The 26,152-nt window shown below is 36.7% G+C and overlaps 1 protein-coding gene across 1 annotated transcript in view; it reads right to left on the bottom strand.

Annotated features, from left to right (window-relative positions):
- LOC127660479 (brefeldin A-inhibited guanine nucleotide-exchange protein 3-like) overlaps positions 1-26,152 on the bottom strand; it is a 126,888-nt gene that overhangs the window by 30,411 nt on the left and 70,325 nt on the right. The window contains exons 16-28 of the mRNA XM_052150749.1: positions 24,690-24,905; positions 19,769-19,879; positions 18,467-18,617; positions 15,569-15,868; positions 8,295-8,428; positions 7,134-7,279; positions 4,781-4,960; positions 4,502-4,643; positions 3,592-3,714; positions 2,565-2,668; positions 1,745-1,889; positions 1,039-1,167; positions 735-911 (exon numbers count right to left, since the gene is read on the bottom strand). Of these exons, the coding sequence (XP_052006709.1) occupies positions 735-911; positions 1,039-1,167; positions 1,745-1,889; positions 2,565-2,668; positions 3,592-3,714; positions 4,502-4,643; positions 4,781-4,960; positions 7,134-7,279; positions 8,295-8,428; positions 15,569-15,868; positions 18,467-18,617; positions 19,769-19,879; positions 24,690-24,905 (2,058 nt within the window). The remainder of the gene's footprint in view (positions 1-734; positions 912-1,038; positions 1,168-1,744; positions 1,890-2,564; positions 2,669-3,591; positions 3,715-4,501; positions 4,644-4,780; positions 4,961-7,133; positions 7,280-8,294; positions 8,429-15,568; positions 15,869-18,466; positions 18,618-19,768; positions 19,880-24,689; positions 24,906-26,152) is intronic.

Raw genomic sequence — 26,152 nt, 5'->3', positions numbered from 1 at the left:
AAAAGACCATGTTTAATATATTTATATATATTTATAATAATACTTGATAAATACATCAATGTATGTATTTATCAAGTATTAGTAGAGTGGATCTCACAAAACCAGTCAAGAACATGTCCAGGTCACATATCACCCCAAAATTTAGAGAGAGAAATAAGAAATACTATTTTGTTTAAAAAAATAATTATTCTATTTTAGAACCATTAAAGAGTTTTGTTTATTTTCATGACAAAATTACATTAAAAAAATTATGATATAATAGTATTTTACTGTATTATTATACCAATACAGCAACTGTGTACAGTAATGTGTATAGTAGCTAGTACTTCGAAACATCATTAAGACTAATGAAAATTGCAAAATATTAAAAAAAATGATATACTGTAGTTACATATTAAAGAAATTGTTGTATTACAGTATTTTTTTAGAAAAGAACTAAGAATCATAATTGAGAGAAATTAAAATAAAACATGAATTCAAAAGTATGTAAACTAATGGATTTTAGTAATGACAATTCAGGGGTAAATGTGCCTAATTATCACAAATATAATGCCACAATGCACAAACCTCAAAAGGTACTAAATATCTTATTGGTCTATTTTATTTAAGTGAAATGTGACCCGAACATTATGAGATTGACCAAGAACACCTTAAAATAACTTGAATGTGCTTTCAAATAAAACTCTCTATAAAAAAATATATTACATTTGTAACAATTCGTCTGTGAGTTTTACCTGAATGGATGAAGCTGTGAATATGTTCCACCACCAGCTCGCAGGACAGTCCGATAGCATGCTTGAAGTTTGCTGCTGCGATGTCCCAGTACGAATGGTCGCCGTGGCTTCGCAGTAGCCAAAGTGACATGACAGGGAGGAGGAGTTGAATGACAGAGAAGATGGCAAAGCCAGGTCCTGTGAAGGAGGAAGACACAACTGCTTGTTTCAATCAATGTTCCAAACTGGAAAAAGGCCATTTCATAGACTGACTCTTGTATGTGTGCAGTGTGATTATGGGTAGTGTTGTGTACAAGGGTCTGACCTGGTAACTTGGTGACCTCACGCAGCAGTTCAAACAGCAGCTCAAGTGTCGGCGGCTGATGTTGACGAGGACAGTTCGACACAGCTGCGGTCAGCTGCTCCAACAGAAGAATCCACACCTGGATCAGACCTGCGCACATACACATCTCCTCACACTTTATGACCCTGGTCACTGAAATTTGCCGATAATCAGTGGTGTTCTCTAAGGCAAGATTCACTATTACTATCACTCATACTTGGAATTCGATTTTTTTTTTTCATCCCTAAAACTAAACTTCAATGCAGAACTTGTGCAACAGACACAAATGATCTCTCAAATTGTGCAGCTTGCTGAGGGCAATAAAACAGATGAAAAAAAAAAAAAACTATAATCAACAATGATACATTGATGTGTGCTCTTTTGGCTTGGGCCTGTAAGCAACCACCTATCAAACGCAACCACCAATAATATCATAGCATCCAGTCATCAAAACATCTCAATGTAGTACTTTTCAAACTTAGCACAGAAACAGTGTGCTATGATTGAATTAGGTTTAATATGGTCTGCTTCCAATATTAGCCTGATGATTACCAATATGTCACTGATATATTGTGTACCTCTACTTAAAAGTTACAATAATACATCTAGATAATGTTATCTTCTCTCTGTAATGACAGAATCAAGACTAAATGTGAAAAAAATTAAAAAAGGAATTCTTAAAAGTCACCTGTGTCATCATCAAACTCGGCTAACACACAGTCCATGCCGTCCTCGCTGCTGATGGACCGCTCCTGCGCTCGCATGGGCAGGCTGGCCAGCCGCGCACCCAAGAACACAGGTTTAGAAGACATCTTATAGATTTTGGCAAGCAGCTGGACAAACACAATAATATGTAATAGCAATAGGACATGTCGAGATTTTAGATCATTCAAGAATTCAACACCTGATTGGTGAGGCCCATACAGTGGGGTCCGAAAGTCCACAAGTGAAATACATAATTTGAGTAAGTAGTTGAAATGAAAAATGTACATGAATTTTAGAATGTATTTTGCTTTACTGACAGCCATCAATCTATGTCTCTACTAGCTTCACGCACCTAGATTGGGGAATATTTGCCCATTATTCCTTGCAGAATTGTGCAAGCTCAGTCAAGTTACGGGGTGATCAGTGATGGACAGTTCTCTTCACAAGTATTTGGTATGTCCCTCTTTTGCTTTAATGGCAGCATGCACTTGAATTTGTGCAAAACCAGATAATACATATTTCATATTTATTTAATATCACAACTTTTCTATGCGTCATGTTTCATGTGTTAACTTTTGGACCCCATTGTATATTGGAGGATAATCCTCTGAAGTGAACTTTAAGCCCACAAATAAACTACAACTAAATGATCAGGTCCTGCATTGGTTTCAAGCTCAATTCATGCAAATAAAAAAGTGTCATGTGTTATCAATGTTATTTGATCAAAATGCACATTAAAATCCTTAGGTTCAAAAAGTGTGTTTTAAATCATTTCTGGACAGTCATCAGTTCATCTTGCAGACCTGTGAACATTTCCTCAGATAGTCCAGAGCAGGCAGACACAGATCTGTAGAGCTGAATCCACTCGCATGAACACAGTCCCCAATCTCCTTATAGTCCACTTCACCTACAAATTATAGTAATTATTATATTAAGTATTATAGTATACACAATTATAGTAAAGATAATATATAATAGAGGCTGATAATCAGTTTGACCAATGTTAATAGCTGATATTAATCCAATTATTGGTTGTCTTATATTGGGTCTACCAATTAATGACACCATTTGGTGGGTCTCTAAAGAATAGCACCCAACAATGACATCACACCACTGTCAGTGTTGCCAGATCTTGAAAGGGAAACAAGCAACCTGGTCTAAAAATACCAATCCCAAAATAAGTAACTTTTCTCACCAAAACAAGCAGAAATAAGTGACCCCAATATTATTATTTTTTTTTTTTGCCTGGTTGGGGTCCAGTGTTTCCAAAAAGTTGTCGGACATGTTATTTGTCTGAATGGAGTAGTGGTGGTTTAGTGGTTAAAGCACATAACTGGTATTCAGAACGTTGCTGGTTCGATCCCCAAAGCCACCACCATTGTGTCCTTTAGCAAGACACTTAACTCCAGGTTGCTCCGGGGGGATTGTCCCTTGAATAAGTGCACTGTAAGTCGCTTTGGATAAAAGCGTCTGCCAAATGCATAAAATGTAAAAATGAACTGGTGTGTTATGAGTTGCAGGCCGGGTTTGGTGGGCCGCTCTGGGCCAGAAAGTCCAGGACCACTTTTTAGTCCCAGTCCACCCCTGTGTACGTCTAATTGTGCAGCTGCAACATGTCTTACATTATTGATGAAGCATGTCTGTGTATGTTCTACACAGTAGCGATTCTTCATACTTGTCTGCAGAAGCAGCTGCAGTGTAGCAGATCTAGTCCACCAAGACCAAACCAAGCAACTTGTCATTTCCATTATAATACATTAAATTTATTCCCGGGAGCTGTCAAGACTGAAAAATATGGTTTATATAGTACAGTATATAAGAGCAACTCACCTAAACCTTTGACAAACTTCATAAGGCACATGATGTAATCCGTCGCTGCATTGGCAAACACCTGAATGTTGTCTGTATTAATGAAGGCTTCAAAGACGTCAAACACAGGTGCCTGTGACTTCCCTGCATTGAGAAAGAAAAACAAACAGTAGAACAAATTCAGCAGGTATTAATTACATTGAAACCACTGAATGAGTTTATTCATTCATTAACTAATTTCTTAAGTGCTTTTTAATTGTGGCTATATATTTATAGGGGCAGTAGAGAGAAGACTGGACATGCTGGTGAGAAGAGGGGGAATTTGGAAATGTGATCAGGAAATGTCAGGATCAACAACAATTAAGCAAGTATAAAATATTGCAATGAGAGAGTTCCTTCAAACTTCAGGAACTTTCATGTCCAAGGGGCATGCCTACATCAATAATTTTGTATGCTTTTTAAATGCCTTTTATGTAAAGATTATACCCATATTCTCAATATTAAACTATGACAATCTAAACAAAGATTGCAATCAACTAACCATTTCAAAATGAGCATATTTTTACATAGTGTCATTTCATAAAATAAATTGTAAGCGAGTTACAGTTCACAGAAGTAACAGCGCCCAAATTTAAAGAAACAACCATATATTAAGATGTCAAGTTGTAAACAGCCTACAGATTACCTGGTAGAAATGTATTATTGTTGTTATTATTAATAAATGTGATTATTTAGTGGACATTGATGTGTTTTATCATATTGCAGTTGTTGCGGTTCAGAAGTGTTTTTAGGCACTTTGTGAAGCGAGTATCTTAAAGTGGTATATTGTTTTAATATATATGACATTACATTCAAATATTCAGAGTAAAACAGAATTTTTGCAAATAACTAACTATGATCAGGGTGAACTAAAACTGAATGTTGCACAGACCCATAGAATATTCTCCTATCAGGTAATCCTTCATGTCCGTCTTGTTGCCGTGCACAGTTCTGAGGGCACTGAACAACGGTCTCCAGCCAGACTGGATCTGAGCAGAACACATCTCCACCAGCTCACCAATAGAGGTGATCACCTTCATTACATGACAGACAGACATGGCAGACAGACACAGCAATTAAAGGCAACATCCCACTAGCCGATTTTTAGATATAAGCTTCATTCACATCTTTGAAAATCATGTGATCATGTCATAATATGATTTGATTTTACCTGATCTTGTACATCTTCATCGCAGAGCTCCAGTTGCATGATGTGCTCAAAGGGTCTAAAGAGAGCTTCATTGAAGTGAAAGTGTGGAAGCTCTGCCCAGCTGCTCAGAACCTCCATCAGAACATCATGAATGAATGACACAGCCTTCTGGGATACATGACGCTCCTTGTGACAGGCCGCCTGTGAAGGGCAAGTGCTTTTGAATAAAGTGTTTAAAATCATGTACTCACATCTTAATGTACATGGAGATGAGCTTAAACAGACAGACACACACACACACACACACACACGCGCGCGCGTGCGCGAGCACGCAATGAATTGGCTACAAACTAAATATCTAAGATTGCAGACAAAATGTTACGTGTATTACATCATTTATTAAATTAATTCTTTACAATCACAGCTACTGATTGGCACAAAACCATCCAAACAGAATGTAGAATTTATTAAATCTGTAGCGACATTTGGGAAGGGATCACTTTGACAACAAGCTTTGTGATTTGAATCATAATATGAGAAACATTGGATCATCTCATATTGATGCGCAGATCAGCGTGTTCCACACACAGTCACTAGAGGGTGCCGCTAGCTCACGCATTGCTAACTGAAGCGGTCATTGCAGTATGCACACTGTTTAAAAATGCAGCATATTGCATTTTAAGTAATCATGCAATGCCAAATTGAGATTTCAAATGTTTTTAGAAGCACCAACTCTTATACATTCTGTGCATTTCAATTCACAGATTTTCTATAGATTGTGTGGTCTCCCAAAAACTCATGTCCATTCTTCCTATCTCCGTAACGCAAGTTAATTTCCTGATCAAAGCGGTAAAAAAAACTTGAAGACTTGTCTAACATTTTCTATTATTTGGATTCTGTCTACATGGGTTTATGATTATACATACAAATGGTTCTATATACTGGCACTGAGTACTTTAAATTTCCCATTTGTACCGAAAAATCATGTCCGTAACGCTTGAATTTCCCCTTAACAATAGCGATTTTTAACCTCTCTGCAACTGTGGCAATGGTTCAAACCCATTTTATATTTAATAATTTATAAGCTTTTATTTCTCTGGATTAATTCAAATAAACCTGATTAACTTGAATAAAGTGCTGACAGTGAAAATCAGTAGCCTCTGTCTCACACGTTTTCAACTCTAAATATGTGTATGACGCAGCAGTGATTATCAGAGGGAAGGTTGAATGACACTCATTTGGATGAATAGTTCTTGCAAAGAATGTAAAAAACACATTACTTATAATTCACTTGGGACACATTTTTAGGTCAGAAAATAACTGAATTCTGGATTAATTCAGAAAAATATCATCACTGCTACCTCCTGTGGGCCAACATGCTCAGCCCACTCACATGACCAGCCAAATATTACTTATCTCGATAACCCCTCATTAGACCCATTCACACATGCAACCAGGTAAATTACAGGAAAATCGTTGGGTAGCCTTTACTGCTAAATGTTCACACAAGACCTCTAAACTGGAAATTGTAGGTAATTTTCTGGAAAAGGCTGCATGTATGAACAAGACTTTTAGCAGATACTTTCACTTACAGTATAAATGAATCATGGCTAACTGCGAATAGTGCATTTTTACATCGGCATGGGTAACTGAAAATGAAAGTTTTTGCATGATGCTGCATCCACACCACTAGGTGTCACAAAAAGTCCAAAATGACTGCCCTACTGTACAGCACAACATCAACAAAAAATAAGTGAGGAACCTTTTAAAGGTTTATCCCAATTATATTTCTATCTATTCTATTAGTGTCATTACATGCCAACTCAACCCGATGATGATCATGAAGAGCCAAATACAGTAGCGTTTCAGTTCAGCTTTGCAAACGTGCAATTGTGAAATCCAAAAACTAGATACAGGTAATGCAGAAACTGAAGAGCAACATGTGTTACTTGCTATAAATACAATGATCAGGGTGAACTAAAACTGAATGTTGCACAGAACCATAGAATATTCTCCTATCAGGTAATCCTTCATGTCCGTCTTGTTGCCGTGCACAGTTCTGAGGGCACTGAACAACGGTCTCCAGCCAGACTGGATCTGAGCAGAACACATCTCCACCAGCTTAATTACAGAATTACATCCTGTACAGCTGAAAACAACTCGCTTTTGAAAATGAACAGCAATTTTACTTCCAGAACCCTACAGTTGCACTCTTTTGGTAGTTGTCGCTTAGTATCGCTGCTCATTTGGCATCCAGTCAAACTTTTCTCAATTCTGTCAGATGTCCACATTGCATCAGCAAAACAGACGCTACCATGCATATAATTGAAAATGTCACTATAAAATTGCTGTACGTGTAAATGCTTTTTGATACCTCGACTAGGTGAGGAGCCACCACGCTCCAGGCCCTCATCATGTGCAGCAGTGGTCTGCTCTTGTTCTTCGCGATGCGCAGCATGGCCTCACCCAGCCGGAAGAGATGCAGAGCGCTGCGCTTGTCCTGTGTGGACTTGGCCTCCCCTGTGATGATAACCCAATGAGGAGAAGGGAACAGGGTCTTGAACACTGTATGTCTACTGTATGTCTTATGTCACATATGTGCTGTATATCTATATTCAGAGTCCTGAAATTGAATGAAAGTTTAAGTAATAGGCAGTCAAATGTTTTGTTCTTTTTCAACAAATGGTCAATGAAAAGAGGTGCTTAACCTTTACAAATGATTGCCTCTCCACCTCAAGAGATCGAACCAGATATTATACGATTTTATATGATGTATTTTATGTGGGGTTTGTAATATATTAGGATGTTTTATTATTTTGAAGCAATAAATAATCAAAATGAAATAAACTGAATTTATAAAATAAAGGGCTACAGACATTTTATGTGTTATAGCTACGTTTCACGTTGTGCTAATTTTATCTTGGAAAAAAGTTAGAATATAGCTGAATACAGTTTAAAACCACAACAAATATTAAATAAACAATCATTAAAATAACATATTAATAAAACACAATAAGTATTTCATCTAGACCAACTTTTATTTCAAGAAACTGGCTTTCATAATGCTGTTAACAAAATTTTCATTTGTACCCGTTCATATTTCTGGCATTAAACATTAAATAAACACCCAAATTAAATAAACAGAATCTATAAAATAAAGGGACACCTACATCATATGCGTTTATATCTAAAAACTTTTAATTCTGTGTTAATTTCATTTTGGATAAGTTTATTTAACAAATCTAATTTTGAATACAGCTTAAAAAATTTATTTGTGTTATTTCATTCTTTTCTAGCAATAAACATAATAATTCAATAAACATTAATTAAATGAGGAGTTCTAAGGTTCTAATAAAATAATAAAACTTTATAATAATAAACACAATTGCAGATTTATCCTATATTAATCGATCTGTAGCAACTTGTTAATTTTATGTTTTTCTAACGCATCTACATAATTATTTAGAAATGTGTCTTTATTGCTTAGAAAATAAAAAGCAAAGGGTCACCAATTAGTGGCAATACTCTTTCATACCTGGCATGGCTAAGGAATAGTCTCCGGTTTCTGTGACTGAATCAAAGAGTTGAGACTGAGAAGCTTTTCTGAGCTGATGCAGGAAGCCAACCAGACCCACCAGATTGAGTTTACTCACTGCATCCTCAAACAACCTGCAGGAAATAAGTTAGAACATACAGTTATACAAAAGACACATTTTCAAGTGATCTAATTGAGAGAAAACGATGGACCAAATAATACAATGGTGACACGTGCCATATACACTTATAAGAAATTAATAATGTTTTATTATTAACTCTTTCCCCGCCAGCGTTTTTAAAAAAAAGTTGCCAGCCACCGCCAGGGTTTTATTTTGATGCTATATATCAAAATAAAGATCTGAGCCTCTGCTTTTAGGCAAAAAAAAAACGATTTTATTTTATCTTCATTTGTTCTTTTTTTATTGCCACTTGAACAGAGGTAGGTTTTGTCAAAAACAACATTTCGGACAAAAAGCTGAGAAAAAGGCATTTTTATCAAACAAGTGCTTTAGTATTAGTATGGTATTCCACTTCACGTTTGAGACGATCGCAGTCTGTTTCTTTGATCAAAGAGTTGCGTACTCTTTCAAAACATGCGCGCGGGTCTTCCTTACCGTATACCACCTAAAACACGGATACCCGGAAAATTCCGTGTTTGGCGGGGAAAGAGTTAAATGGAATGTTCCAGTCCTGGATGCTGGTCAGAACAACATTTCAAAATTTGTGCCCGAATATCTGCTTTCACTGATATATCGGTATCAGCGTTTATGCTTACAGATATACGCAGATATGAAACAGAACATAAAATGCAGAAAACAATGTTTTAGAATTTGTGTCATTACGTAGTTTGTACAGCAGAGTGCGCTCTGACTTCATTGTTTACAGAGCTGACTCTGAGCTGATGGTGGATCTGCAGACAGGGCGGAGTTTAGCGGTGCGGAGTTAAGCGGTGTCTACACAGTAAGCTGCTAACTAGTCTGTGAAATACATACTGGAAAGATAATAAACAATGACCCCATCATTTTATATAACTAATATAACGTTAACCCTGTCCATGACAACCATGTAACTCATGCTGATCACATCTGCTTGTTATGTAATGCAACTATAGTCTGTCAGTAATGTAGCAGATTGAAAGGTAAACATCAGAGCATCTTTTTGTAGCTCAGTAGACAATGGTGTGGTGGTGGATTGTGTCTGTTGAATGTTGATTTCCCGCTATCTTTTACACTCTGTGACAACGAGCTTATAGTTAATTGGCAAACCATGTAGCAACTTTCATTGCTTGTTAACTGAGTGGAAGCTAATGGGCAAACATGTATTCACCAAACTGTTGTTCAGGATTCACAGTTTGGTACCCCCTTCCACCATTTAAAGTTTCCGCTGAACTTGTATAGCAGAATACGGTGTAACAACACAGCCACTGTTTATCTCTTGTCTCAACAGGTGTTAATGCTTCTTGTTTTACAACCTGCCATTAATTGACTGGCAGTATTCAAATATTCAGCATTTGACTGATTCTAAACAGTACTGATGTTTATTTAGCTATTTATTTTATTTTTATTTATACTTTATTTTAATAGTCAGCATTTGACTGATTCTAAACAGTACTGATGTTTATTTAGCCATTTATTGTATTTTTATTTATTCTTTATTTTCTCAGTGTTAATTTCTAGAATTAGTTGAAAATGTATAATAATGTCAAAAACTCTTTGATAAAATATTTGTTTTAAGAAAGAAGGCTTCTTAAATTAATGCACAACCCACATAGAAAAGGTCCGTTTTCATTGCAGCTCAAAAATTATCTATATATAATTTTCCCCCTCTAAAAACTTTATCAGTCTCAAAAATCCAAAATCGGTCAGGCTCTATTCAAAATACATAATTTAGTAACAGTTATGAAATTAAACACCCGTTCTCCCTGCTACTGTATCCTCCTGAGACCTACACGTGACTTCTGTGTGCATTTTCCATGTAATTTTTTGATTGAAACTAGTAGCACCTTATAAACATGCAAAAAAATTTAGTAAATTCCAGAGCAAACAGTTTTCGTAAAAATGAACGCACTCATATGAGGAGAGTGGGTCTACATTGTGAAACTGTAAATAACACTAAGCTATATGATAGAGAGTCAGATTTTTTCATCAAATAGTTTATTGCAGGAGTGTTGGTTATTCATGTTTTGGGACATTATGGACATTACAGTTGATTTGCTGTAAAGCTGAATAAATAATTCTTATTCTTTGCGAACCATGTTAAAATAAAATTCTGCATTATAAAACTCTGAATCCATGTACTGATTAACATTGTCCCATATCTGCCAAACATGTTGAGTGATCCAAACATCATCTGCAAACTGAAACTGAACTTTTGGCATTTACTAATGTTATGAATAAAATCGTATTGCACCGTGATAACAAACAAAAATATAACAAACTTTAGATTAAAATCAAGTGAAATACCCCACAGATGTGTTACTGTGAAAAGTTATTCAAATAACAAACATGTTTTTGGAACATCTGTCAGCGTGCACAATAGATCTACAGTCTACTAATCCCGCGTGCCAAAGCCTGAAAAATGTATTAAGTATTTAAAGCAGCATTTTCTTTACAGACGCAATTGTTTGGCTCTGCGTCCATAGGAGCACATCAAGGGTATCACCGGCATGCTGTTGTGTCATGTGACTTGTTGCGCCAATAAGTTTTTATTCATTTAAATTGTGCTTTGCATATAGTGAATCCATAATAGCGAGTCTCCGCATAATGCCGCAAGATCACACGAGGGTATATATTAATGCAAAGCCCCCAATGAGGTCAGGGACTATATCTTGTAGTGAAGGAATACACATGATGAATTTGCCTCATAAAATGCAGAATAAAATAGAATGTTTTAATATAAATTGGTGTCTTTAATATTGCTATTATTTAGTAGCAGTTTTAAAAATGCAATAAATCACTCAAGGCCATGAAAATAATAACTCTGCTGATGCATGCCGTTAACCATATCATGCAGTAGTGAATATAATTTACTATATAGCACAGCCTCTTGTCCCACGATGCATCACAAAAACACTACATTTAACAGCCTCTATGAATCTGTTGAGAGAATCTAATGTGGATCAGGGGAATTTTATTCCTTTAGATAATAAGATCACTGAGAGATGAGTCCTGCCAATTATGTAACAAAGCTTAAAATCTGTTAAACAAATGGACATGGAGCTTTAAGGTTTGTCCCTTGTACACACATCCTGAATTTCATCCAATCACTCTCAGCTTCATAAACACATTCAATAAAAAGCAAATCATTACTGCAAAACAAAACAAAGCAAAAATTAAAAAATAAAATAAAATGGCATAAATACTAAAATAACTCCTACACTTTTATTTTTTGAACCAGGGCTGGATAATACATCAAATATTTATGATATATTCTACATTATATTGTTGTCCATACAGAATGAAGACAAATGTTTAAGAACATCTCTGATTTAAACCTCAGCAACAATAACGGCATTACTGTAGATTTGGTAAGTCTGATTTATTTCTATGAATCGGGTCATTCAAAACGTCTTTTTTAATTTAAACGCATTTTTCATATATTAGAGTGGTTTAGTAAAATATGTAGGTAAATATTGCTGTTTATTATTATGTATTATTATATTTGTGCATAAATGGAAAAATATAAAATATTCTTGGGTACGTTTTGTGAAGAAATGTGTATGTGTGTAAGGCGGGTGCCAGTGAGTCTGGGCTACTCCGCAAGAAAACAAAAGGCTCTCATGAGAATTAACATCTGAACTCTCTCTCGCAGATGTAACCGCAACATCCAAGACTCTTCATCTCACTCCTCCTCCTCACTTAAAGCTAACTAAAAACCTAAGCAATGTGAAGTGTGTACAAAAAAGTAACTATAACATGTTTGGTATCATTTAAAGTGTCTCAGTGCGCCTGGTAAACTGGTCTCATCCTCCCAGCCATAATGAAAAGCAAAAAGAAGTTATAAAATATGAGAACTGTGGTGTGCCCCTTAAAGGTGTGCCCTCCCCCAGATCCTCCATACCTCCTGTATGTAAATCTACAGGAAGCCCCTCAACAGGGGACCAAAATCTAATTATAATGACAGACACCACCATTTGGTAAGCATATTGAATTATCTGGGTATTTAAGGAGAGGCGACACATTGCTCAGGGCTCTCTGTAATCAGACGATCCCAAACAGTTTACTGTTTGTAATTTATATCAGGTCATTGCAATTCGAATTTCTTATGTTTTGATAAAATGTCTAACTTTGACTTATCACTGTCTAATTGGAATTGATGAATTGATTATGTTACCTGGTCAATAAATTGTCAACATTTGATTTATTCTGACTGACTCTGAAATTCCTTTTCCCAAACAGATTGAACGATTCGTATGTTACCGCAAGTCTGCGTCAGATTAGTGATGACTAATAATTGGCATCGATTCAAGTGTACTTGGTTTGCAAAGACAAAAAGGGAATTTCCGTTTAGAACAGCAAACGCTGCTTGACCAATCTAAATCCGGGTGTGTCTTACCTCTGTTTTAATTTGATGTTTCTCCAGATAAGTGTACGTGTGAAACCACGCATGGCCAATCCAAAGCTATTATATGAGAAGTTATGTTGGTCAACTTACATCTGTAATAGTGGCCGTCACCTCTACTCAAGAAAACGTTACGTTACATTCAAGTGTATGCAATTCCATGGGGGCTATACTGAAGTATCTTTGATTGAATATACGTGAACGTAACCGATCTCAGGTATATAGCAATTACTTCTGTTTGATGATCCAATACTGGCCGCTTGTGATCGTGAGACCCGCGGTGTAGAGAAAACACGCGAGGACCTCAAAGCGACATAGTTTCTTAATCTAAACGGGTAAAAATATAATTAAAGGAGTTAAAAGAATAATCAAACATTCGCTCACTTTTAATGATACTAAGATATCATTAAAAACCTTTTTCATTTATGGAGTCAGATGAAATAACGAGGTAATACATAAGAGAAAATGTATTTCATTTAATATTGTTGTGTTGCGTAACAAGACAGACAGTAACGCGCAGAGACCTTCACCCGTATTATTGGAGACCGCCATTGGACTGATAAACGGGCTTACATGTGGAAAACATGATTATTCTAAACAAAATTTTAACAGTTTTTTTTTTTATTCTTGCATTAAACATTTGGACTCTACTTAGCAACAATTGCTGTTCAGTTAAAATAATGGTTTCTCTGAAACAAAAGAAACAAATAAAAGCCATTCCAGAACAAATATATAAATATCGTCAATAAGCTGAAAAACATCAGCAAGGCATATTGTTAGCTCAGTGGCAAGAAAAGTATGTGAACCCTTTGGAATTACCTGCATATTGGTTTCAATTTGTCTTAAAATCTGGATTGATCTTCATCTAAGTTACAATAATGAACAAACACAATCTGTTTTAACTAATAACACACAAATTATTGTTCTTGTATATATATTGAATACATCATTCAAACATTCACAGTGTAGGTTGGAAAATGTATGTGAATCCCATAGGCTAATGTTGTCAAAAAAAGCTAATTAAAGTCAGGAGTTGGCAAACCTGGCATCAAAATTATGAAACGAGATTGGAGGTGTGGGTTAGAGCTACTTTGACTCATAAAAAAATACTCCACATTTTTTGTTTGCAATTCACAAGAAGCATCTGCTGACGTGGATGGTGCCTCGCTAAAAATAGATCTCAGAAGACCTACGATCAAGAATTGTTGCTTTGCTTAAAGCTGTAAATAGTTACAAATTTATACTGAAGACAGACACTCATCTGTCCACAGCTCGACAAATTGTCTATACAGTGCATTCAGAAAGTATTCGGACCCCTTTGTTTTTTTTTGTGTTTTTTTTGTTGCAGCCTTATGCTAAAATGCTTTAAATTATTATTTTCACATCAATCTACACTCACAATTTCTTAAATACAAAAAACTGAAATATCACATTGACATAAGTATTCAGACCCTTTGCTGCGACACTTGAAATTTAGCTCTGGTGCATCGCATTTCTCTGGATCATCTTTGAGATGTTTCTACACTTTGATTGGAGCCCACCGGTGGCAAATTAAATTGATTTGACATGATTTAGAAAGGCAAAAACCTGTCTATATAAGGCCTCACAGCTGAAAATGCATTTTAGAGCAATCACCAAGCCATGAGGTCAAAGGAACTGCCCGCAGAGCTCAGTGACAGGATTGTGTCAAGGCACAGATCAAGGATTCACTTACACAGCACTGTGTTTAAAAAAACATTAAATAATAACTGTTTGTGTGTTCAGTTAAGCACTTTGTGTTTGTCTATACTTGTGTTGATGAAGATGAGATCACATTTTATTTCCAATTAATACAGAAACCAGCTAATTCCACACATTCACGTACATTTTCTTGCCGCTTACAGCCCCTTCTAGAAGGAAATTTCAACATAACTCCATTCATGACATGTCAAGTAACTACAGGTATGAATAAAATCAATAATACAGTGAATATTTCCAGCTGAATTTTTATGAGACATAAAACGAAAATACAGTTTTAACATTATTTCATAAAAAATGGGTTCCATTTTGTATTAGGTGTCTTTGACAACTACTTACCTTAGAAATGTAATACAACGTACAGTACCAGTATGTGTTGTAATGTACGTACATTAAAGTAACGGTTGTAATTACCATTTTCTAAAAGTAATATATGCTCTTGTAAGAACAAATCTTAATTTTCACCCCAGTGTAAATAGTAACATAATATATGTATTTAATAAATACAGTGACAGTGGTATGGAAGTATATTAATGAAAAATCTCTTTGATAAAAAATAAAGCATGTTTACATGCACTAAATGAAAAAAGGGGGGTGCAATTTAACATGGTTGTATAATTAAGCTGTGAATATTTCAATTGAAACATTTCAGACAAAATTTTAACAGAGAAAATTAAATAATCAATATTCACCTTCCAAAGTTTAAGATTCTATCTTTATTATTCAACAGGTAATATTCTCTCCTTTATATTTTGCTCTTATTTTGTCATTAATATGCTTCAATACAGGTGTGTCAGGATGATTTACACAAGCACATTTACATAAAATGTTCATGTAAGTGCATGGCAATTAGACAGCTAATAGTATGACCAACATATAAATAGTGTTGGACAATGGTTGGAGCTTTTTCAAACATGCTATTACTAAAATATTAGAAAGATGTTGGTGTGGAGACACAGCCAGTGAAATTGGTACCTGTCTGCTTGTGTGGAAAGGGTGCAGACGGCTTTGGCTGCACTGGTGCCGGTCAGCAGACTCCCTCCACGAAGATCAAAGCCTTTCCCGCAACTGCTATCTTTCAACAGCTCCTGGATGGACATGGGCTGGATCACAGGATGACTAAGCCCCAGCTCAAGTTCTGGACTGGCCTCATTGCTCAAATCCAGCTCCAGGTCCACTGGCATAGCCTGCTGTGCCTGCGTTATGGTGATGGGCAGTTGGGTGCCTCTGTCACTGAAATGAGTGTGTTCCAGTGAACTCACAAACTCTATCACTCTGAGGAATAGAAAAAAGAAATCAAGTTCAAATTCAATTCAAGTGTTTCTGCACTTGCTGTCTGGGTGATATGTGAACGAATTAAAATATTTTAAACTTTAATAAAATGGAATTTAATGCCAGTATTTTATAATTATTGATTATGCAGCTTTAATAACCTCATATTATTTGGAAGACTACATAAAATATTTTTACATTTAACAACTCTGTATGCACCCTTTAAAATGAACTAGTAGGGCTGCACAATTGATTTAAATAAATAATTGAGATAACAATTAATCTACAACATACAATATAACTAATCCTGAAAAATTTGAATTATAGCAGTCTATGTAGACATAATAATGTTGCATAAAAATGTTATTGCAGCGGTTGAGCATTGTGAACAAGTTACGCTGAGGGAGAGTTCGATCCGGTGGTGCTGAAGGAACGGTTGAGGGGTCCAGTGCCATCACCCGGTGTCACGGACAGAAGCAGGACAGGGGGCCGAGGACTACTCGATAACGTATCTGTGGCTGGCGAGCTCCTCTCTCTCTCTCTCTCTCCCCCCTCTCTGCTTTCTCTCTCCCTTTTGTTATCCCTCTTCCCTTTCTCCTCTCTTCCGTTCTGTTCCCCCTCCAAGGCACGCACTGGTCAATTCCAGAGACCGGTGTGACCCATTGACACTGCCTCCCTAGAAATTGGCGGGGGGGTGGGGTGGGGGGGGGTGGGGGGTCCCCCGAGAAATCCCTGACCTGAGTTTGGCGATGGGGGTATGTGGTGAGCAGGGTGGAGCCGAGCGGTGTCTAGGTAGAGTGAAATAAGTGGCGAATTACTTTCACCTGGGTGCCACACAGGTCTTGCGTTCCACCAAGGGGTGGCGAGAGTACTTAAGGAGAGGAGAAAGTGGCAGAAAGGAAAGAGAGATGCGAGAAGCTGTTTGTGCTTGTGTGTTGAGCTGAAAAACCAACAGAGTTCATGTGTAGGCTTGAGCTGAAAATAAACTTTGTGTACCGCTGAAAAGTGGCCTTATTGTGTGCGACTGAAAAGTGCAACAATAAATGTGTACGAGTTTTGTCAAGCTAGCCCCAGCATCCTCCTTTTTCACGAACTGTTACACTGAGTTACCGTATACTTTGTCAGTTCAAACCAGTCTCATCAACAAGGCATTTCCGTCCACAGAACTGCCGCTCACTGGATGTTTTTTGTTTTTGGCACCATTCTGAGTAAATTCTAGAGACTGTTGTGTGTAAAAATCCCAGGAGATCAGCAGTTACAGAAATACTTATACCAACCTGTCTGGCACCAACAATCATCCATGAGATTATCTAATCAGCCAATCGTGTGACAGCAGTGCATAAAATCATGCAGATATGGGTCAGGAGCTTCGGTTAATGTTCACATCAACCATCAGAATGGGGAAAAGATGATCTCAGTGATTTTGACTGTGGCATGATTGTTGGTGCCAGACAGGCTGGTTTGACTATTTCTGTAACTGCTGATCTTCTGGGATTTTCACGCACAACTGTTTCTAGAATTTACTCAGAATGGTGCCAAAAACAAAAAAAAACATCCAGTGAGGGGCAGTTCTGTGGACGGAAATGCCTTGATGATGAGAGAGATCAACAGAGAATGGCCAGACTGGTACGAACTGATTAAGTCATTTATATATTCATATATTTATACACACAAGTACTCGTATGAGTGCTGTGGAGCAGTTTTCTGACAGACGTTCCAAAAACATGTTCGTTATTTGAATAACTTTTCACAGTAACACAACTGTGGGGTATTTCACTTGATTTTAGTCTAAAGTTTGTTATATTTTTGTTTGTTATCACGGTGCAATACGATTCTATTCATAACATTAGTAAATGCATTCCTATATTTACAGTTCATTTTCACATTGAGAATAAATGTATTTATCCAAAAGCCAAAAATGTTGCTTTCAGAGTCTTTATATGGAGTTAGGATGAAAATAAGGTGCATTCAAACTGTTCTGAGACCAGTGTAGAAAGACAGCACACTGGAGGTTTAGTCATTCACTAAATAGGGAGCAAGAGAGCATCCTATATCTTTCTTTGCAGCTAAGTGCATTCACCAAAAGTTCCGTTTCAGGCTGCAGATGATGTTTGGATCACTCAACATGTTTGGCAGATATGGGACAATGTTAATCAGTACATAGATTCAGAGTTTTATAATGCAGCATTTTATTTTAACATGGTTGGCAAAGAATAAGAATTATTTATTCAGCTTTACAGAAAATCAACTGTAATGTCCATAATGTCCCAAAACATGAATAACCAACACTCCTACAAACATAATAAACTATTTGATGAAAAAAAGTGTTATTATACAAATAGCTTAATGTTATTTACAATTTCACAATGTAGACCCGCTCTCCTCATATGAGGGCTTCATTTTTAGGAAAATTGTTTGCTCTGAAATTTATTTTTTGCTCGTTTATTAGGTGCTACTAGTTACAAATGAAAAAATTTTATGGAAAATGCACACAGAAGTCACTCGGGGGTCTCAGGTCTAAATCTTTGTATTTTTCAGAGATCTTGGCCTGTTCAATCTGAGAAAATTGCATTCAAACAGGCTGATTAGTGAGTATTTCACCTGAACACATGCGGCCAGCAGTCATGGTTATGGCTGCCCATCTCCAGTCCCACATTGAGTATAGCGTCCATGCAGAGCATGTGTGCCGTGTGCAACCTCACACCCTGACAGCGACCCATTTGCTCCAGTTTCTGCTCTACACGCTGTTTAACTACAAAAGACACATGAAGGTGAACATAAGGTGATGAAACATCAGGCAGTGCTCAGTAATGCACTGCCAGGTTTGGGAGGGTTACTTTTGAAATGTATTCCACTACTACTCAAAGTCAGTAATTTATTCTAAATACTTTGGATTACTTCTTCAGCACTGGTAGATGGTTTCACTTGTTTTGACTATAAAAACTCTGCCAGTACAGTAAGACAAAATACACATGTTAAAAATACATTCTCTGAAAAACTGAAATATCTAATGCAGTGTTGTTTCTAAAACAAGATCAATCAAACTGATCTTGTTTTAAGGATTTTTAGATATTTTTACAGAAAAACAATACAAAAATTACTATCAAGAATATGATTTTTGCCCTAATATCAAAGGTTTTACTAGAAAAAAGAAATTATGATCCAATGTGAATTTTCTTGATTTAAAATATGATGGTGTCTGGTAACATGTGTATGTAAAATGACTAGAAATAGCATTTTAGATTAGCGTAAAGCTGACAATTTACACAAGATTTATTTCTATTTCTTCTGCTCCAAACTTACTTCAAACTTACTTCTCTGTCTGCTCGTATGAATGTAACACATCATAAGAAAGTGTTTCACCACTGTTCAAATGCACTTTGGATCGCATCTTTTATATGTATAAATGTTTTCCATCTGAAAGCACTAAATATTAAATGAAAAAAATGACAATAAAATGCAAAGTAATCTCTTCAGTAATCAAAATACATTTTGAATGTAACTGTATTCTGATTACAAATGATTTCAATTGTAACTGTAGTGGAATACGTTTTCTTATATTTAGTATTTTAAATACGTAATCCCGTTACATGTATTCCGTTACTCCCCAACACTGTGCACTGAAGTGCTGCATTAAAGGTGCATCAGTAGATTTTGCTGGTACTTAGTCTCTGAGTGTTTTTTGGTCAGGGTAATCACACCTAAACATACAGTATTTGTTCAAAATACTTTTCATTTTTTTACCTGTAAGACCTTTCAATAGTAAAATTACTGAATGCACCTTTAAAAGTTTTTAATCGAGACTGTAGCGAGGGCACAGGAAATTGTTAGGGTCAACACATAGGCTGGATTCAAACCTGCATCTCTCACATGAGAACAACATGTGACATGTGATTATTGTACCTTGAGAAATGGCGTCTCCCGTGTCCCCCAGTTCCTTCTCCTCTTTTTCTTCTTGAACACATGATGCTGCTGCCATCTGTGCAAGAGCTGATGCACAGTTAGCTGCCACACCTGAAACAAATACAATTAAGTTCCACCAGTTCTCTAGTTCCCCCTTACGACTCTTATAAAACGTATGCAAAAGACTTACATTTCATCAAGAGTGACAGGAGCAATGGCCAATGAATATGTATAGACAGTGCACAGAGTCCCTCACACAAACACAAAACACCATCAGGGTATCACACATGACACTTTAATAATGCAAGGAATATTAACTAAACAACATAAAATGTAACTTAAAACACCTCAGTGTACATAACTGATATCAAAAATAAGAACAAACATAAATATTTCAATAAAATATAATCAAATGTGATGGTTGTTACATTAATTGTCTTGTTAAATAACATTATTATTTAAATGTATTTTTACCGTACATGACACCAGTTTAACAATTGACGTTTCTTTAACTTTTTTGTTTTTTCATTGTTTTTCGGTCAGAACTCTGAAAGGTAGTGTACTTTGTGATAGTATATGCATCATGTAAAGAGCGCAAGGACCTCAACTCAAGTTAAGCTTGTACTGAACAGCATTCAACAGCATTTGTGGCATAATCACCCTAACCCTATCTCCACAGTACTTAATCAACCTCACGCTATTTTTCATCCTATTCACTACGATCACAAAATTCTGGCCTGTTAATAATACCTAGAATATCAAAATCCACAAAAGGAGGTAGATCCTTTTCTTATTTGGCTCCAAAGCTATTGAATATTCTTCTGAACATGTTTTGGGACTCTCACTCTCTGTTTAAAAAAAGACTCATCTCTTCAGACAGGCATACATCTAATTTAGCCATCAAATCTGCATTAGTCAGGTCTGTTTAACCGGAAACACTTCTCATGTTCAATAATCCTGTTTTAAAGTGAATGGCATCTACACTCATATTCCTATTTGTTTCCCTGTCGTACCCTCGGGATACATGTTAACCTGAGGTTACCAGAGACTGCCAGATCCAGCTCTGATCCTGCCTGATGTCCGACTCCCACTACAACATGTTGCTGAGTGATGACGACTAACTGCAGCCTGTGCCAGCCAGACATCACTTCAGTCTTCCACGATGGACTTCAAAGGAGGATGAACTGATGCCAGCACTGACCGTCAGACATGGGATACTTCACTGGCCACTGCCTGAAACTTGTATTTATGATAGACTCCACTGGAAATTAATCTTCCACAAGCTTAGTCGAACTGCAGTGCACCTTACTGACATGGCAGTTGCTTCAATGCATTTAGGGGTGTGGTCCTGGTCAAGACAATCTCCTGAACTCCAAACTGAATGTCAGAATGAGAAAGAAAGGTGATTTAGCAATTTTGAGCGTGGCATGGTTGTTGGTGCCAGACGGGCCAGTCTGAGTATTTCACAATCTGCTCAGTTACTGGGATTTTCACGCACAATCATTTCTAGGGTTTACAAAGAATGGTGTGAAAAGGGAAAAACATCCAGTATGCGGCAGTCCTGTGGGTGAAAATGCCTTGTTGATGCTAGAGGTCAGAGGAGAATGGGCCGACTGATTCAAGCTGATAGAAGAGCAACTTTGCCTGAAATAAACACTCGTTACAACCGAGGTATGCAGCAAAGCATTTGTGAAGCCACAACACGCACAATCTTGAGGCGGATGGGCTACAACAGCAGAAGACCCCACCGGGTACCACTCATCTCCACTACAAATAGGAAAAAAGAGGCTACAATTTGCAAGAGCTCACCAAAATTGGACAGTTGAAGACTAGAAAAATGTTGCCTGGTCTGATGAGTCTCGATTTCTGTTGAGACATTCAGATGGTAGAGTCAGAATTTGGCGTAAACAGAATGAGAACATGGATCCATCATGCCTTGTTACCACTATGCAAGCTGGTGGTGGTGGTGTAATGGTGTGGGGGATGTTTTCTTGGCACACTTTAGTGCCAATTGGGCATCGTTTAAATGCCACGGCCTACCTGAGCACTGTTTCTGACCATGTCCATCCCTTTATGGCCACCATGTACCCATCCTCTGATGGCTACTTCCAGCAGGATAATGCACCATGTCACAAAGCTCGAATCATTTCAAATTGGTTTCTTGAACATGACAATGAGTTCACTGTACTAAAATGGCTCCCACAGTCACCAGATCTCAACCCAATACAGCATCTTTGGGATGTGGTGGAACGGGAGCTTCGTGCCCTGGATGTGCATCCCACAAATCTCCATCAACTGCAAGATGCTATCCTATCAATATGGGCCAACATTTCTAAGGAATGCTTTCAGCACCTTGTTGAATCAATGCCACATAGAATTAAGGCAGTTCTGAAGGCGAAAGGGGGTCAAACACAGTATTAGTATGGTGTTCCTAATAATCCTTTAGGTGAGTGTAGATCAGGGGTAATCACTGGCATGCCAGCAAAGGTGAGCGAGTAGACTATTTTATTATATAAATTCCACTCCAGCATTCCAATCTACATTACATCTTGATGTAATGCTTCCTCATGATCACGCAGAATGTTTTCAGCAGCTAAATGGGAGACTAAACACTATTAAAGTGTGACGAGACTTGCACTGTGCGTATAAGCCATTCGTACATCATGTGCCGGCAGTGCTTCGTGTGAGTAAATGTACCCGCTTTGATTTGGTAAGGCTGCGTGGATGACAGTCTATGGTCTGGGTTTCATTTGTTTATTTTATTACCGAAAATGGCTAAATAGTTGATCAGCTTGTGATGCGCGAATGGCTTACATGCGCAGCATGAGTCTCGTCACACATTAATAGTGTTTAGCCTCCCATTCAGCTGATGAAAACACACTGTGTGATCATGAGGACGAATTACATCAAGATGTAGATTGTGTAGTATTATACATGCAGAAGAATTGAAACGACATGATTTGAATCTAGAAAAATTCCTGGAATTCCTCAACATCATAAATTAAAGGACTAAGCATCAACAGTCCTACTGAAGGCCTGTCTTTGGACAATAAAATGGTCAAGACACTCTAAAAGCCATAATTCAAAGCAAAAAGTGTCATTGGTCAGAAAGGCCCCTCAGCATGTCCTTCTGAACTTCCACACAGAGTTAAAGCAGACTTTCCTTTGAAAGGTTTCCAAAAGACCATCAGATTTGCACAACTCGAATACTAACACATTTCATCTTAATCCAGGAACATTCTACACAAAGTCACAGTACTTTACTGATTTAACCTTCTAAAATGTACAGAATGCATTTAAATCCATGATTTATACAATACCTAGTCTTGCTAGTTAATTCTGACATTTGCTTTGAACTGCGGTAACTTGTATGACTGACAAATTAATGATTATAGCCTGATGTACCTCTTTAAAATGTGTGTAATGTTTTTTCCATGTTGTATAACCAATAAATTAACCAGTATGATTTGTAATCAGGGATTTTCATATTTTGTTACCTACAAGTATAATATTCATGAATGTCAAGTTTAGTATGCAAACGCTTGCTTGTTTACATGGAGGAAGCTGATGACAACGAATATTATGTCTCTTGTTCCATTCTCAAGATATAAAAGTTCATGTTTAAATATGCACTATTTTTGAAGAGTCTGAATCTGAAACAAAAGACCATAAAATCAACTGTCGAAAAAGACAGCCCAGTTGACTATGTGACTCTGAAAAGTCACTTCTGATTGGCACAGGACACCTTTGGGGATGAGGCCAATTTCATTTCAAATGTTTCCAAACAGGAAGCTTTTTTTGCTCTCTGCAGGTGTGAAAAACTTCATATAAATAAAATAACCTGCTCCTCTCTTGCTGTTGCTTGTGTACTAGTGATCTCCCATCTGCGTGATCTTGAAAAATGTATGACATAATATAAGAAATATTCCACACAATTTCATGATCAGTAATCAAATAAGCAAATTTGTGACATTAACGGTGTTCACTCATTTTGTACAAACAGACAGGTTTTCTAACATTACAGCATGCTCTGTGAAAATGCACATGCAGCTATTGACTTCGAGACAGCTATTGACCAGGAAAATAAAAAAATGACACTCCATGTCAAAAAGGTTGCTGACCCCTGACATAGATAATAAATTAATTGCAGCCTTCATCAGTCAAATAACGCAACAATGCATCTGTTTGCACTTCCGCAGTTAAATAAGAATGTAAATTAAGACTTTACTCATTATCCTTACAGTTAATGCTAAAGCTTTTTGTTTTAACACTATCCCTTAACACTTAGTTTAATAATTTTAAACCATGACTTGAACTATACATAAGTAATATTTACATTAAATTCATGTTGTTTATTCAGAAGGGAACTGGCCCCCACAGTGAGTCTGGTTTCCCCATGGTTATTTTCTCCATTAATCAACATCTTATGTAGTTTTGTGTTCCTTGCCACAGTCACCTTCGGCTTGCTCACTGGGGGTCTAAATATAAATATAATTTACTTAATTACTATTTATTTTAAGGTGCAATTTAGAAATGTTTTTTCATTAAACCACACTATTATGACTCAAAGACATTAATATATTACAGCTTTTTTTGGTACAAATTCTGTAAAGCTGCTTTGAAATTATATGTTGTGAAAAGTGCTACACAAATAAAAATGACTTGACTTCACTTAAAATACATCTTGTTTTAGAAGTATATAAAATGTAAAAAAAAAAAAAAAACACACATGCTAACATGATGTTTGCGTGATAAAATCACTATTTACAATATAAAAATTACGCAATGCCAGTCTACGCAATGCCAGTAAACCCTTTAAGTGATTTTATCACACTAAAACCCAGAATATTCCTTTAACACCAATCATCTACATATCAGTCACTGAACACTTATAGCTGAACTGATTCATATGTGCAGTTACCCAGAGCACAGCTAAGGGCCGCAGCCTTGCGTAGACCATTCAGACTGAGGCAGATGGTGTCCCTCTCTCTCTGGGTTTGCTCCTTAACTCCCTCTGCTCCCAGAATGAAGGCGAGACCCCTGGAACTGCCTGCCATGCGTCCTGTGAGTGGTGTGGACAGTGTGTCGATCAGGTTTTTCCAGCAGCCCGTCAGAATGTAGCGGGCAAACACCACACCTGAAAGGAATGAAGAACACAAGGACACAATTAGAAGCGGTGTTGTTAATGTGAGTTCACTCCACCAGGGACTAAAAACAAAATGTTTTTCATAAAACTGTATTTTTTCCATTCGGCAGCATCAAATCTGTATTAATGCATCATGTCTAACAATAATTCAGTAAAGACTGAGAAAAGTACTTTTACATCTAATAATGTTTTTCTTGTATCTGAATTAGTATGTAGCTTGTATAATAATATTACTACAAAAAATATACCTTACTATATACTATAAAAAAAAGCCTTCATTCACAGAATACGACATCCACAACGAATAATTAGGCAAAGAAATGTGTGATGCAGCAGTTTCTTTCAGATTCAAAACACATGTTATATTTTTTGGGGCAAGATGAAGTAGTGTAGTTCCAAAAATATTCTATTATAAACCCTTTGGCCTTTAGTTTCATGAAAAAATTATCAGAACAAAATTAACCAGTCATAACTGGTTTCTAGCATTTAAAAATAACGTTTTCACCCCAGAACAATTAAAAATCACTTTGTTCCAGTTTTCAGTTACATTCTGCTAAAAATATTGTTCGTTTTCATTCCTTGAACCGTTTTCAGTCCCCGACTCCCCCCATCTTATAACAGCTGACAACCTTGCCACTTTTAACATATTCAATTCTCAACACCACTAGTCTAACAAAGACAGAGCTTTAACTGAACAGCAAAAGGTCTGGTAAGTTTTAGGGATGGGCAGGTCAGGAGTACTCGAGAATTTAGAATCATGAAAACGGATGAATGATAATGATCATGCATGATGTGACTTTTCACAAAATTCAAAACTGAATGACAACTATTCACAAATGTGTCAAAGAGGAGCCTTGATTTTAATTTTGAGATTGATTATGTCATGATTCTTTGCAGTACCTTGCAGTCTAAATCATCACAGTATTAAACTCAAACACACTTTGGACTTTCTGTCCAGGGCAGAGACAGTGCTGGAGAACAACAAGACAAAAGACATCTGTGTGACATATACTGTATGTACATAGACAAGTGTCCAGTCCAATAAAGAAAATAATTACAGACTATTTCACATAGACATCTAGTTTACTGGCTACTAAACACCAGTAAATCATTCAACGAATCATTCAAATTCGGAATATCTTTTAAAGGTGTGATGTCACTAACCTGGCAAACGTCTGCAAATACAATGATTTTTTCAATAAAGCTGTTCACTGGGGCTTTGAAGACATTACAGTATA

The sequence above is a fragment of the Xyrauchen texanus genome, chromosome 20, assembly GCF_025860055.1.
Source record: "Xyrauchen texanus isolate HMW12.3.18 chromosome 20, RBS_HiC_50CHRs, whole genome shotgun sequence".
Classification (NCBI taxonomy): Eukaryota; Metazoa; Chordata; class Actinopteri; order Cypriniformes; family Catostomidae; genus Xyrauchen; species Xyrauchen texanus.
This window is presented reverse-complemented; position numbering and strand designations above follow the sequence as displayed.